Source organism: Nothobranchius furzeri, chromosome 2, assembly GCF_043380555.1.
Source record: "Nothobranchius furzeri strain GRZ-AD chromosome 2, NfurGRZ-RIMD1, whole genome shotgun sequence".
In the NCBI taxonomy this organism is placed as follows: Eukaryota; Metazoa; Chordata; class Actinopteri; order Cyprinodontiformes; family Nothobranchiidae; genus Nothobranchius; species Nothobranchius furzeri.
This window is the reverse complement of record NC_091742.1, coordinates 53,320,931-53,334,494: the sequence shown is the minus strand read 5'-3', so window position 1 is coordinate 53,334,494 and position 13,564 is coordinate 53,320,931. Positions and strand designations below refer to the sequence as shown.

Sequence of the window (13,564 nt, the reverse complement as noted above, 5' to 3'; positions counted from 1 at the left end):
TGTGCATTTGTTAGCGGCTCCGCCCTCTCGGTCTGCTAGGCAACAGCATTTGTTGCATTTTTCAAACAGGAAGTGGGGGTGGAGTAAGACTCTGGTAAGGGTGACTTGCTCTTTAAGGTGCAACATGTCTTTTAACCTCTAGATGGTGAAAATTCAAACTCCAGATTTCTGCTTTAAGTACAGTATCAAAGTTAAGTAACAAAGTACTTGTACTTACTAACATTCTATTGCTGGGCATTAGCTTGTTTGTTTAGTCATAAATGCTTTGTTTCTCCAAGCTGAGCTTGTTTACGGGGCTGTGCAGACAAGATGATAGTTGTTCTTTATCTCTCCAGATAAAATGTATTTTAAAAATCTTAACAATCGCTGTAAAGAAAATGAAGCTAAGATGATCCAACATCAAGGCAAACCAGCAGGAAGCTGAAGAGGAAACTCAGCTAGAAAAGTGTTACGCTAGGTTTTCTCTGCTAAAGCTACAATGCTAGGGTGATAGACGCTGCGCTATAAATACCTTAAATACTTTAAAGTCTGTGATAATGTAACTAAAATAAGTTTTTATATGGAAATGATGCTATTGGAGTGACTAGAAACAAATTTTATTACATGTGAATATGTTCATTCATGCACTTTATACTGCACTTTCATAAATGTACAGAATAAAAATGTTGCTATATAGAACTTTTTGTTGACACTTTAATGCTTTATTTTGGGTCTGACATTAATCCATGGGTCTCAGGACTCCCGTTTACAAGCCCAGGGTCCGTGGACGTCACACTCAGCAGCAAACAGACTCCAGCCTCCCCTCAGGTCAGCACAGTCCCTGTCGTCAGTGTCCCACTCCACAGCCAGCCTGTGTTCATATGGGGAGCAGGAACAGAATAATACATCTGAAAAATTTTGTACATATATAGTGTGTTTATAAATATATGAAATATTTAAGAATAAATGTGTCGTCATGGTGTAATATAATAATAAAAAATGAAACATTTCTGTCTACATTCAGTTTTTATTTGCTGTTGTATTTTTGTGCATTTTTTTTTCTTTATTTGTTAGAATTTTTTATTGGATAGATTTAAAAATGATCTCCTCGCCACTCTTTCACCAGGACGGGCCCTGATGGCTCTAAGGCTACAAGAAAGCCCCTAAACTCACGTTGTGGTTCTCAGATAGTTGATTTTGCTCTAAGAGCTCATGTAAATGATTGTTCCTTTTTAAAACAAATATTTTCTGTAATCACTTGGTTTGGATGCAAAATGTTGAATTAACTTATCCAAGTTATGTCCCCTGGTTCTACTAAAACTAGTAACTTTAATGTAAAGAGTACCATTTACAGTACATTTACAGGTGCTGGTTATGAAATTAGACTATCATGAGAAAGTTGATTTATTTCAGTAATTCCATTCAAAAAGTTAAACTTGTATATTAGATGAATTCATTACACACAGACCGATATATTCCAAATGTTTATTTCTTTCATTTTGAAGATTATAACTGATGAATAATGAAAATCCCAAATTCTTAATCTCAGAAAATTAGAATTTCAACTAAGACCAATGCAAAAAAAATTATTTTTAGAAATGTTGGCGACTGAAAAGTATGAGCATGAACAGCACTCAGTGTTCAGTTGGGGCTCCTTTGCTCTGGATTACTGCAGCAACGCGGCGTGGCGTGGAGCGGATCAGTCTGTGGTACTGCCCAGGTGTTATGAGAGCCCATGTAGCTGGGATTCAGCTCTTCTGAAGTGTTGGGTCTGGTGTATTGCATCTTCTGGGACAGCAGTAGCTCAGGTGGTAGAGCGGGCTGTCCAGTAATCGGAAGGTTGCAGGTTTGATCCTGATTCCGACCAGAGAAGGCTGTCGTCGTGTCCTTGGGCAAAACACTTAACCCACCTTACCTGCTGGTGGTGGTCGGAAGGATCGGAGGCGCCAGTGTTCGGCAGGCCTCGCCTCTGTCAGTGTGCCCAACGGCAGCTGTGGCTGCATCGTAGCTCATCGCCACCAGCATGTGAATGTGTGAGTGAATGTGTGAATGACTGATTTTGTTGTGAAGCGCCTTGGGGGGTTGTAATGATAAATGATAAATGACCCGCACTTGTATAGCGCCTCTCAGAGTAAGGACTCCAAAGCGCTTTACACTACACTGTATCATTCATCCATTCACACACACATTCACACACTGATGGTGATGAGCTACAATGTAGCCACAGCTGCCCTGGGGCACACTGACAGAGGCGAGGCTGCCGAGCACAGGCACCACCGTTCCCTCCAAGGGGGGTCTTGCCCAAGGACACAACAGCAGAATTCTCTGTCCGGAGCCGGGATCGAACCTGCAACCTTCCGATTACTGGACAACCCGCTCAACCTGTTGAGCTAATGCTGCCCCAAGTAGAACCCTAAGAAGGCGTTGTACAAAGACAGGCCATTCCTCTTCACAGTATGCCTTAGATTTTCTATGGAACTGAGGTCTACCGAGTTTTCTGGCCAATCAAAAACAGGGACACCATCGTACTTCAACCAGGTACTGGTAGCTTTGGCGCTGTGTGCAGGTGCCAAGATCTGTTGGAAAAGGAAACCGGCCTTTCCATACAGTTGGTCAGCAGCAGGAAGCAGGAAGTGATCTAAAACTTCCTAGTAGACAGCTGGGTTGACCTCTGACCCGAGAAAACACAATGAGCCAACACCAGCAGATGACGTGGCACCCCGAACCATCACTGACTGTGGAAACTTTACTGTGGACCTCAAGCAACATGGTTTCTGTGCCTCTTCTCTCTTCCACCAGACTCTTGGACCTTGATTTCCAAAGGAAATGCAACTTTTACTCACCAGAGATCATAACTTTGGACCACTCAGCAGCAGTACAGTCCTTTTTGTCTTTAGCCCAGAGCGGTTTGACTCAAGGAATGTGACAACCGAGCCCATGTCTTGCATACATCTGTGCGTTGTGGTTCTTGAAGTACTGAGTCCAGTCCACTGCAGTGCAGTCCACTCTTTGTGAATCTCCCCCACATTTATAAAAGGGTTTAGTTTCACCATCCTCTCCAGGGTGGGGTCATCTCTATTGTTGTACACTTTTTCTACCACACCCTGTCCTTCCCTTCTCCTCTCCATTAATGTGCTTGGACTCGAGAGCTCTGTGAACAGCCAGCCTCTTTAGCAACGACCTTTTGTGTCTTGCCCTCCTTATGCAAGGTGTCAATGGTCATCTTTGGACAAATGTCCGGTCAGCAGTCTTCCTCATGATTGTGTATCCTACAGAACTAGACTGAGAGACCATTTAAAGGCTTTTGCATGTGTTTTGAGTTAATTAGCTGATTAGTGTGTGGCACCAGGGATCTTCAATATTGAACCTTTTCACAATATTCTAATATTTTGAGATACTGAATCTGGGATTTTCATTAGTTTTCAGTTATAATCATCAAAAATTTTAAAAATAAACATTTGAAATATATCAGTCTGTGTGTAATGAATGAAGTTTCACCTTTTGAATGGAATTACTGAAATTATTCAGCTTTGTCGTGATGTTTTCATTTTGTTTAAATGACTTGATTTGTTCAACGTTTCATTTTTTGGTGTTGAAGTCCTGACAAAACATATTTCTTTAAATTATGGAGATCTGTCAGGAGGTTTCAGACAAACATAGATAACTTATAGATATGTACAGTAAAAGAAATGCTGGAATTATTTTAGATGTGTTTTGTTTTCAGGATTCTTATTTACTTTCTTGAATTATCCGTAATTCTACAGACTATTAATTTAATGAACTCCACCATCACAATTATTTACTGAACAGAGAAGTGCATGTTCATTCCTGCATATAAAACATAAAATGGTTCAGATTTTCACCCTGATAAAAAAAAAGACTTACGGTAGGTAATGCTGGATATCAGTCTCGTCCTCCCACAGCCATCGTCCCTCCTGCTGGACGTCTGTCAGTCCCACCCACAGGAAAGGAAAACGAGGGAACATACTCATCACTCCTTGGATGAAATGCTGCATTTGAGGGAGAACATGTGTTTATTTTTCGGTGAAAGAGTTAGTTGTAGGAAGCACAAACTGCGGTGGACACTGTAGTCTCTGATTTTCCTCATAAATGTCCGGTTACCATCTCTGCAGTCTTTGATCACAACCAGGCTGCTGTAGTGTTGCCGGCAGAAGTCTGCGCTCTCATTCCACTGACGGTTATCCTGCAGTCCGTCAGAGAAGAAGTGGCAGTGGCTCTTCCGCAAGAGCCAGGTGTGCGGACACAAACGGCACCTGGAGTCTTCACACGGGACAGGAGCGCATTCATAACTATGAAACAACACACGTCTAACCACAGAACACTCAGATCACGTTTGAACTGCAGAACACGTGAACCCACCTGGAGTTGCAGAGTGTAGCGTCCACTTCAGGTCAGCCTGCCCTCTCTGGCACTGCTGCAGCTCCTCCCTGACCGTGTTCAGCATGTGGTGCTCTTCTGGAGCGGCGCTCTGTGTGGCTGGAAAATTCAGAATCTTTAAGTGTTTTCAGTTTTACCGAGTCTGATCTGTACCACTTGGCGTCTCTTAAGGCCACGTATTTGGTCCTCGCCTGTTTTCCTTGATGATGCTTTTATTTATTTAGCAAAACACAAAAAATATTTTCTAACTATAAAAACAAAATACTTTATTAAAATGAAACAACTTTTCGGTACCACTTTGCAACATATTTGTGAACCTTATCTGAAGGTTAGAACAGTTCTACGGAAGCATAAAACTGCCACCCACGCAAAATAAAATTAGAGCAGTACCACTTTATAACACGTGATTTCTTTCACAAATAAAAAATGTGACAAAGATGTAATTACCTCACCTTTTTGTAGAGAAACTGCTCATACTCTTAAACAGTAGTAGCATTGATCGCTCCTAAGATAAAATCTCAATAAGCTTCATCGTAATTGGATTATACCAACTTTCCAGCATATCTGACTATTTTCTCTTGCCTTGTAAGAATAATTTAATCTTTTACTTACAAGTCAAGTCACCAGACAAGGAGGATTTCAGAACCAGACCCACAATCAGCGCTACGACTCCCAAAGCTGCTACAGAAAATGTCAGATGCCACTTTCGGCAGCCTCTCACACCTGTAACAGACACTTATGGGCCATTCCCATCTGTACCGGGTCGGCCCGGGCTGGGTAGCGTAGGTTGTTTACATATCTGGGTGGTCTGGTATTTTTCCGGGCCAACCAAGGCTCATTCTCAGCCCTCTTCTCGAGGGGGTTCTGCTTCAGACCGACCAGGGCCAACACACCCACTGCTGACAGCAAATTCACACCCTCCATTAGAGCAAGCCTCTGATTGGTGGGTAGAATTAGCCCACATGGGCTTAAGGCAAGGATGTGTGGAATCAACCGGGCCAGGCTGGGGCCGACTGGGGCTACCCGGCCCGGGCCGACCCGGTACAGATGGGAATGGCCCAAATGTTTAACCTTTAAAGCGTTTCCTCACAGCTACAAAAATAACACTTAAAGTACTGTTTTATATTTATTGGACATTTATAAAGAAAATCCTTTACAGCAACATCCAAAGTCAAAGTCATTTATTGTCATTTCTACCACATGTGCAAGACATACAGAGAAACGAAATTGAATTTCATTACACACAATTTAGAGATCAGACATACATGGGCAAGACACATGACAAGAATTGGTGACTGCGGTCATTGGCAACACGAGTCGCGCTACCTTAATAGATGGAAAGGGAATTACATGAGGATAAAAGTTGGGGGAGGGAAAAAAAGGCATACCAGAGTTACTCCCGCCAGGATGTATTATTGGTAAAATACATGAAAGGTTAGCAATGCAACAGACAGCTTAGGTTAGATTTTATAATCTAAGTAATGTCCTTATTTCTCATTTAGCACCAACTCATCAACACCGACCTGCAGGTGTTTGCCTTTCGTCCTCCTCCAGGTGTCTCTGAGCCGTCTCCATTCTTTCCTCTTGTGACTTTTTACCTAAACTTCGGTCTTCTGACGTGAGTTTTTCACTCATTAAACCAGCACAAGTGCCACCTCTCCCTCACAGGCCTATTTACTAAGTATGAGAGGCAAATCTAAGCTTTACATTTGTGACGCTTTACAGAGGAAGCAGGCAGTGTGCAGAGGTCTCTCTAAACAACCAGCAGCTTCTCAAACTGTACTCAGAGGGTTTCTGAAGCTTTAGGACTCAGTTTTGGTCTTATTTGTGTGTGATGTTTAAATATATGAGCAGATATGTTCACAAAACTGCTAATTATCTAAAAGTGTAAAAGTATGAACAGCAAATGACTCAATATCAGCCATTTAACCCAAAGGGGTTCCAATGAAGACAACTGGCAACTTTTTTTTTTTTACTGAAGAAGTTTCATTTCTCATGCGAGAAACTTTGTCAATTCTGACTGGAATGTGGGAGGGTCAATTTTATTAACTGTAGCTGTCTATTGTTGCTTAACAAGCAGAAACTACTTGTGAACACCCCTCCTCCCTATCCCCTGATGAGTCATTGAAGTTGTTAGGCTATCCTTCAGATCACCTTTCCAACATCTACAATGCAGCTACAAATCTATGTCCAAAACGGTTTTAATCTAGGTCACACCCTCCTGCATCTAATCAAAACAAGCATTCACACACAATAGAGCTCCGGGAGTTGACGTCACTTCTCCCGGCATGCAACAGTTCAAATCGAAACGGCGCCATATTGGCATGCAGAAGCCCGCAGCTGGACTATTGTTATTATCAGAAAACTCAATCAAATGGGAAATATGGTAGATTCCTGTTGTGCCCCAGGATGCAGAACAGACACGGACGACATAAGGAATGAGCCATCTACAGGATTCCCCAAGATCCGGAGCGCCGCAAACGTTGGTTCATTGTAATAAAACGCCCTAGTGACCGGGTGAAAATGAAGCTGTGGGACCCCGAGATTAAAGGTTTTCGCTTATGCAGCGACCGCTTCATATCAGGTACTTACACCAACGTTTCCTCAACTGTGTGTGGTATTTATTTTAAATGCTTTTATTACGATTCTTAGTGGGCTTCCTAAACTTATTTTGGCGTGGCTTTTTCTGTCTTATTACTCACAGCAGCAAGTAAACATCACGTAAAACGTTGCCTCGTGAGTTCTGCGTGCTGCCGTTTACGTGTTTTATGATCACAGCAATTAACCGGCTAAGCTGTATTTAATTTTTAAGCAATGGTTGATCAATTGTCAGATCACACATAAAAAGCACTTTGGATTGCTATTATCTGTCTCACAGAGACTACTTACGTGTAAATCTGTTACTTGTCCGTCCATCCATCCATTTTCATCCGCGTATCCGGAGTCGGGTTGCGGGGGCAGTAGCGTGACTTCCCTCTCCCCAGCCGCCGGAGCCAGCTCCTCCGGGTAAATCCCAAGGGGTTCCCCGGTCAGGTCCGGTGTTGTGCCGGTAAGAAGCCCGCTCCGACAGCTTCTGGCGTCGGAGCGGGCAGTAGAGTCGAGAGTCCCAGACCTCTCCCCAGCTCCTCCGGCCGGGGAAATCCCAAGGGGTTCCCCTGGCCAGGTCCGGCGTTGTGCCGGTAAGAAGTCCGCTACAACAGCTTCTGGCGTTTTTAAAAAGTATCCCAGGGGCACGGTAAGGGTCGGACATGTTTAGTCTATTTAATTTCTGACTATATAAAACGATTTCTTCTGTTTTAAAGTGTGAAGTAAACTCAGACGAAGTAAAATCCAAGCGGATCCCGTTCATGTTCATGGTTACATCCGTGTTTGTTTACCTTTTTTGCATGCCAAAATGGCGTCCACTAACTGAGAGTCACGTGGGGTCCGGAGCTCTATAGGATCTAATGACTTTAAAGACTCCTCAGTGTGTAGGGAGGGGGTGTTTGTGGGTAGTTTCAGCTCATTAAGCAAAGGTAAACAGCTACAGTTTATAAACTCCACCCTCCCAATTCCCCTTTGGATTATGGTGACCTGTGTGACTGAGAACTTTCTCCAGCATCAGAAGCACAGTTCAGAGAAGCTGAGCCAGAAAGGCCTCAAACACGCTTTTCATAACAAGAAAGGAAAACACATTTATATTAAACATATTCATTTAATAATTAACTTAAGTCAATTCCATTTTACTCATTTGTCTTTTTGATTTCATCTCATTTTCACATAAAACCAAAAATGCATAAAAATCAAATATTTAATTTTAAATTCACAGAAAGCTGTTTTAACTGTATTAACAGCAAAAGTAGAATTATATATCAGGTACATGCAGAACACAGAGATTAGAACGAGAACAATTCTGGAGTGATTATATGAGGTTTGGTACAATATTTTTCTTTTGACAACACACAAAAAATTATTTGTATGTTTTTGACTAACAAGATGTGTCAAAATCCAGTTTTAGTTATATGTATGTTTTCCTCAGTACAGGTTTTACACTAAAAATCGTAAAAATACATCGTACATGTTAATATGTGGTTGTTGTAGCTGGGTTGTTGTCCACCAATGGGAAAGGTTGTCGGAGAGATTTCTGCTTGCCATGCTGAATTGTTCTTGAGCAAGGGTCCATGATGTATGCATATTTTTGTTTGTATGATCAATAGATTTCATTTACATCGATCCATCCACCCACCCACCCATCCATCCATCCATCCACCCACCCACCCACCAACCCACCCATCCATCCATTGTCTGAACCTGCTTGTCCACGTAGGGTCGCGGGGGGCTGGTGCCTATCTCCAGCGGTCAATGGGCAATCAGGCGGGGTCACCCTGGACAGAGAGCCAGTCCATCGCAGCATTTACATATATTTCTACCTTATTTCAGTAAAAATAAGTAGAAATGATGATTGCATCAAAGACCATCTTATGAAAACCCAAGGACACGTTTTTGTAACATGATATTATTTGTCAAGCAGAATTCTTTGGTGGTAACACTTCACAATAAGGATCCCTTTATTAACATTACTTAATGCATTATTAAGCATTAATAAACTATTAAATAAAGTATTAACAACTGCTTAACCATATCACGTAATGCATTACTAAGCAGACACCCCCTGGCCCATTGTCCTAACACTTAATAGTTAACAATAATGTTAATAAATGGATCATTTGTTCACTAATGATTAATAATGCAGTAATATTAAAAAAGGAACCATTGTTGTAAAGTTTTACCATCTTTGGCATTTATTCATGTACTACTCATCATCGTTACATGAATGGGACTGGCTTAATTAGGTCCCTGGTAAAAACAAAAAGACAAACCACAAAAAGTGGAGGAAGCAAAATGTGCAGAAACGAGTGCTGTTCAAGGACTTTGGAATCAGTAGGATTTTACAGTTTCTCTGGATTTTGTGCAATCTGACCTCATTGGTGAGGTTGTCAGGAAAATCCTAAGATAAAATCCCATAAAATAAACAAATTGTTGGGAAATAAATGTCCTCTATGATTGGTGTCGATGTCAGGAGCTAACACACACACCTGTATGCTCCGGACCAGGCTGATCGTATTCTGTTATTTTTTTTTATTTAAAAAAAGGCTTTTGGCCTTGTGTAGTTGGAAAGGTTTCATGTCTGTTGCTTGTAAATCAAATGCGTTTTGAGTTCTTTTTATCTTTCAAAACATTTGTTGTCTCATGTGTTTGGGGATGTCGACTGCTCGAGGCTCCAACTGATATCCTGTCCCAGCCAGTGTCCCAAATGCTCCCTCAACTGCAACAGAACATAAAGTTTAGCTGAAGTTTTCCTTCTGTAGCAGTTGACCGGATGGGCGACTCACCTTGGCTAAAACACCTGCTCTTGTTTTAGGATCATCACAGTGGAGAGCAGTGCTTGAGGAGCACAGCAATGACAGGCTGACCACAGTTTTAACTGAATCTGAGGGACAAACAGAAGCTGTGAGATGAGCAGGAAACTGAAACAAAGAGCTTCATTCAGGTAAACGGTTTGCGTGTGGAGAAATAAGCACGAGCAGAGGGGCGAAATTCGGGTTCTCACTTTGTTTGGTCACACTGATTAAAAATAATAGAAGAACCAGTCACAAGTCAGGACACGTTCATTAAGGGGGTTTCTATGGATTTGCATGTGTATCTGGAAAAGATACATATCCACTTAACAGGAGCCTCAACAAAGAATACCTTACCTACCAGCAGGGTGGGTAAGCTAATTAAATCCCTTATGTTAAGTGTTGCCTCAGTTCTTCATAAGCATATTTCTGACAGATGGTCATTGGAAACGTTGGGAATATTAAGCCAATCAGAAGTGTTGAGCGCTCCCTCACCCTGAAAGTTCCAGGTAGTTAAAAGCACTTTCTTCATACCAGGGCTGCTTTTTTGGGGGGTATACTGTAACTCTACTCTGGTACCTCTAGTGGAAGCACAGAGGGGTAAAGAATAGCCCTGGAAACCTACTCTGGTCCCTTGAAAAGGTTTCTGAAGAAGCAATGGTTCTGATGCTTTTTATAGCTGTGACAGCAGCTTTGTACCTACGACAATCTTCTCCACTTTACGAAATCCCTACGTTGAGTTTTTCAAATGACTTTTTCCAGAGTTTCTAGAAACCTAAAGCTCCTAATGCCTGCTATACTTTCACTCCACCATCCAATTCCAACCAAAGGAAAATTGAGGAGGTCAGATCGTCCACCCGCTAAGCTCTTTGAGAGATTTCAGTTTGGAGAAAACGACAGAAACAACGAGTTTACGGGCAGTCTGAGTGAGGCCAACACCAAGGTGGGTTGTAACGCCTTAAAATAACTCTAACATCAAACCAAATCATGCAAATACTTTTATCAACCTTGACATCCATGCCAATTCTGAGTTACACAGTTATGCTAAAGTCAGCATTAGTCTGTATATTTCTAATGATCTGTATGAAAATGTTACGTGCAACCTGGCAGAGAAGCAATCTGACGCTAAAGTGGAACAAAAAAAAGTAACAAAACCTGGTTATATAACTAATGCCACATTAACAGTAAAGTAACACACCACATAAGGTAAGCACCAGCTCAGAGGTCTACTGGTAGAGTGTCCGCTCTGGGACTGGGAGATCGGGTCATACCAAAGGCTTAAAAATGGGACCCAACGGCTCCCTGCTTGACACTCAGCTTTGATGAGTTGGACTGGGGGTTAAACCACCAAATAGTTCCCGAGCGCAGCCGTGTCTGCAGCTCACCGCTCCTCACAGGGACGGGTCAAATACACACACATCTGTGACGACTATGGGACTTTAATGTAAATGGTTGAGCAAGCATTTGCATGAACCACAATGAAATCTTAGAAAGTTGTTTCAGAACGACCGCACTTGGACTAGCTGTTAGCTAAACCTCTGTTTGGTTCAGACAAGCAAACTGCTTTTCCATAAAAGCTCCAACAAAAAGTGTGAAAGTCTCTTTTTAAATTGCTTGGATCAGTGATTCTGGTCACAAACCGGCTGAAAACCAGACAGTTCCTCCAAATGCCGACGGTGGAGTACGTCATTACGGGGTCAAGATTCTGCGTTGACTGGAGTCTCGACTTAGCTAAGACTGTTATCACTGACACGTCAGCAGCCATTTTCACTTCCACCATTACAGTCTGACTAACCTTGTCCCGAGACGTGTCTGCTGTTAGAAAACTAGAGAAACCCATCATCAGGTTATTTAGCTGGTACCTTTAATAGCATTGGGGTCTTTTCTTTGTGTGGGCTGGGATTATCACCACCAAACTCTAGAATGAATCTTTATTTATTGTTTTGCTTTAAGTAAAGAATAACAATCACCAAATGCACTAAACTCACTTTTTCCCCAACAGAAAGCAGCTCATTTTTACATGTTTTAGGCATTTAAACCCGTAATTCCAGTCTTCAGGTAGAACACACTCACCTGTCCTCCCCGTACACTCCGCTCGTTCGCTGGTGTCCGTTGCCGTAACGATTAAGACAGAAAAACTGTAGTTGGTCCCTGATTTCAAGGCTGCAAACGTGTAGTTGTTTTGATTTGACACAAGGTCATTCTTCGAATAATTCCAGAATCCAGACTGAATAAAGACTTTGTACACAACGTTATCAGCCACGTTGTCGGGCGGGGTCCATGCAAAGGTGATGGAGTTGGTCGATGTGGATCTGACCATGGCATTAGTAGGAGGCTTGGGCACTAGAAATGACAAAAGCTCCATGTTTTTGTATTGATATCCATTTAAACAGAATAAAAAATTCATCAAATTATGAATGATGTGTTTGCGGTGTCTCCAGTACAGTGATCCCTCGCTACTTCGCGGTTCGTTTATTGCGGATTCACGACTTTGCAGATTTTTTTTTGGTGCCTTATTCAAGGGAAATTCGCCGATTTGCGGTATTTTTCTATGCGAAATATCAAGAAATTCCATTTTTTTCATCAATTTCATCATAAAATGCACTTTCTGTAATAAAATTATAAAAAAACCAAGTAAAAAAATATATTTTTCTTGAGTTTTACCCACAAAAAGAGAATGTGATCATACGATAATTAAATATAGTACTGTATGTCAGACTGGTCGGCTGGATTCGGGAGTTGAGCTTGTAGGGAGCGCATGGTTTCACAGACACGGAAGTGAGAGCGTCGGTGAAACGCCGGCTCACGATTTAATCTAGGAAACCCCCGAGCGTTCGAGCGTCAACGAAGTGACACGGAAATGCAGGGCTTTCCAGAAGTAAGTAAGATAACTTACTATGAGCTGATAGTTCGTGGGATGGATCGGTAGGTTGGAAACTCTGATCATGAATCTGAAGAAACGATGACTGAGTGGTGAGCTGGAAAGGCGACTTCCATTTATAGCCGCGGTTTGTGACGTAGATGCGACGTGAGGGAATCCCCGCGAGGGGCATGCTGGGAGTTGTGGTCCATAGTGGAAGCCGGCTAGCTGGAAGAGGCTGGCCTGGGAACTTGGGTTCTGACACTGTACTGTAAATATGGTGTCCCTACTTCGTGGATTTTCACCTATTGTGGCCAGGTCTGGAACGCATCTACCGCGATAAACGAGGGATCACTGTAATGATAATGTTAATGTACAAAAAAACAACAACTCACGTGTCAGCTTGAAGTCAAACACTGGTGGGCTTGTGAGGTTTCCACTGACAGCGTAGACAGTTACTGTGTAATTAGCTGCAGTCTGAAGGCCAGTGAACGTGATGCATTTATCCGTAGTGTGTTTCATCTGTTGATAGGTGGGGCTTCCTACTAACTGAAGCTCTGTGCGGAAGTAGCCATTACTATTTGTGATGTTTTTAGTGTAGTTCCAGGACGCACGGATGGAGCTGTCATTTGAGGTTAGCATCAGGTTAAAGACCCGTAAAGGAGCTGTTGAAGAGTGAAAAAGTCAGTCAGTGCCACTGACCACACCAATCGAAATGTGAATCTTCATTAGACAACAGAAGAGTTATTCACTAGTGTACGAGACCGTAGTGACGGTGTCTCCCAGAAGGGTTTCATTGGCCACAGCGGTTACACTAAGGAGGACTTTATCTCCACTCGACAGGTGGTCGACAGTCTGTTGGAAGGCTGACGTGCTAGGTGTCATCACTTGTACAGAATAATTCTGCCTGTAACACACACACACACACACACACACACACACACACACA

The 13,564-nt window shown here is 42.4% G+C and overlaps 1 protein-coding gene and 1 pseudogene across 1 annotated transcript; both read right to left on the bottom strand.

The window, feature by feature from the left end:
- Positions 1–580: 580 nt before the first annotated feature.
- On the bottom strand, positions 581–4,529 carry LOC107377393 (CD209 antigen-like protein C; annotated as a pseudogene).
- A 4,128-nt stretch (positions 4,530–8,657) lies between these two features.
- Positions 8,658–13,564, bottom strand: LOC129165208 (tenascin-R). The gene is made up of 5 exons (XM_054747792.2): positions 13,368–13,564; positions 13,011–13,280; positions 11,829–12,098; positions 9,750–9,847; positions 8,658–9,682 (listed from the first exon to the last, which is right to left on the bottom strand). The coding sequence occupies exons 1-5, from the start codon at positions 13,498–13,500 to the stop codon at positions 9,605–9,607; spliced, it is 849 nt and encodes a 282-aa protein (XP_054603767.2). The 5' UTR covers positions 13,501–13,564; the 3' UTR covers positions 8,658–9,604.

Coding starts and splice junctions, on each gene's coding strand:
- LOC129165208 (XM_054747792.2), bottom strand. CDS start 13,500: ATGACACCTAGCACGTCAGCCTTCCAACAGACTGTCGACCACCTGTCG. Junction 12,099..13,010: donor GTTTGACTTCAAGCTGACAC/GTGAGTTGTTGT, acceptor TGTCATTTCTAG/TGCCCAAGCCTCCTACTAAT. Junction 9,848..11,828: donor GGAGTGTACGGGGAGGACAG/GTGAGTGTGTTC, acceptor TTTGTCCCTCAG/ATTCAGTTAAAACTGTGGTC.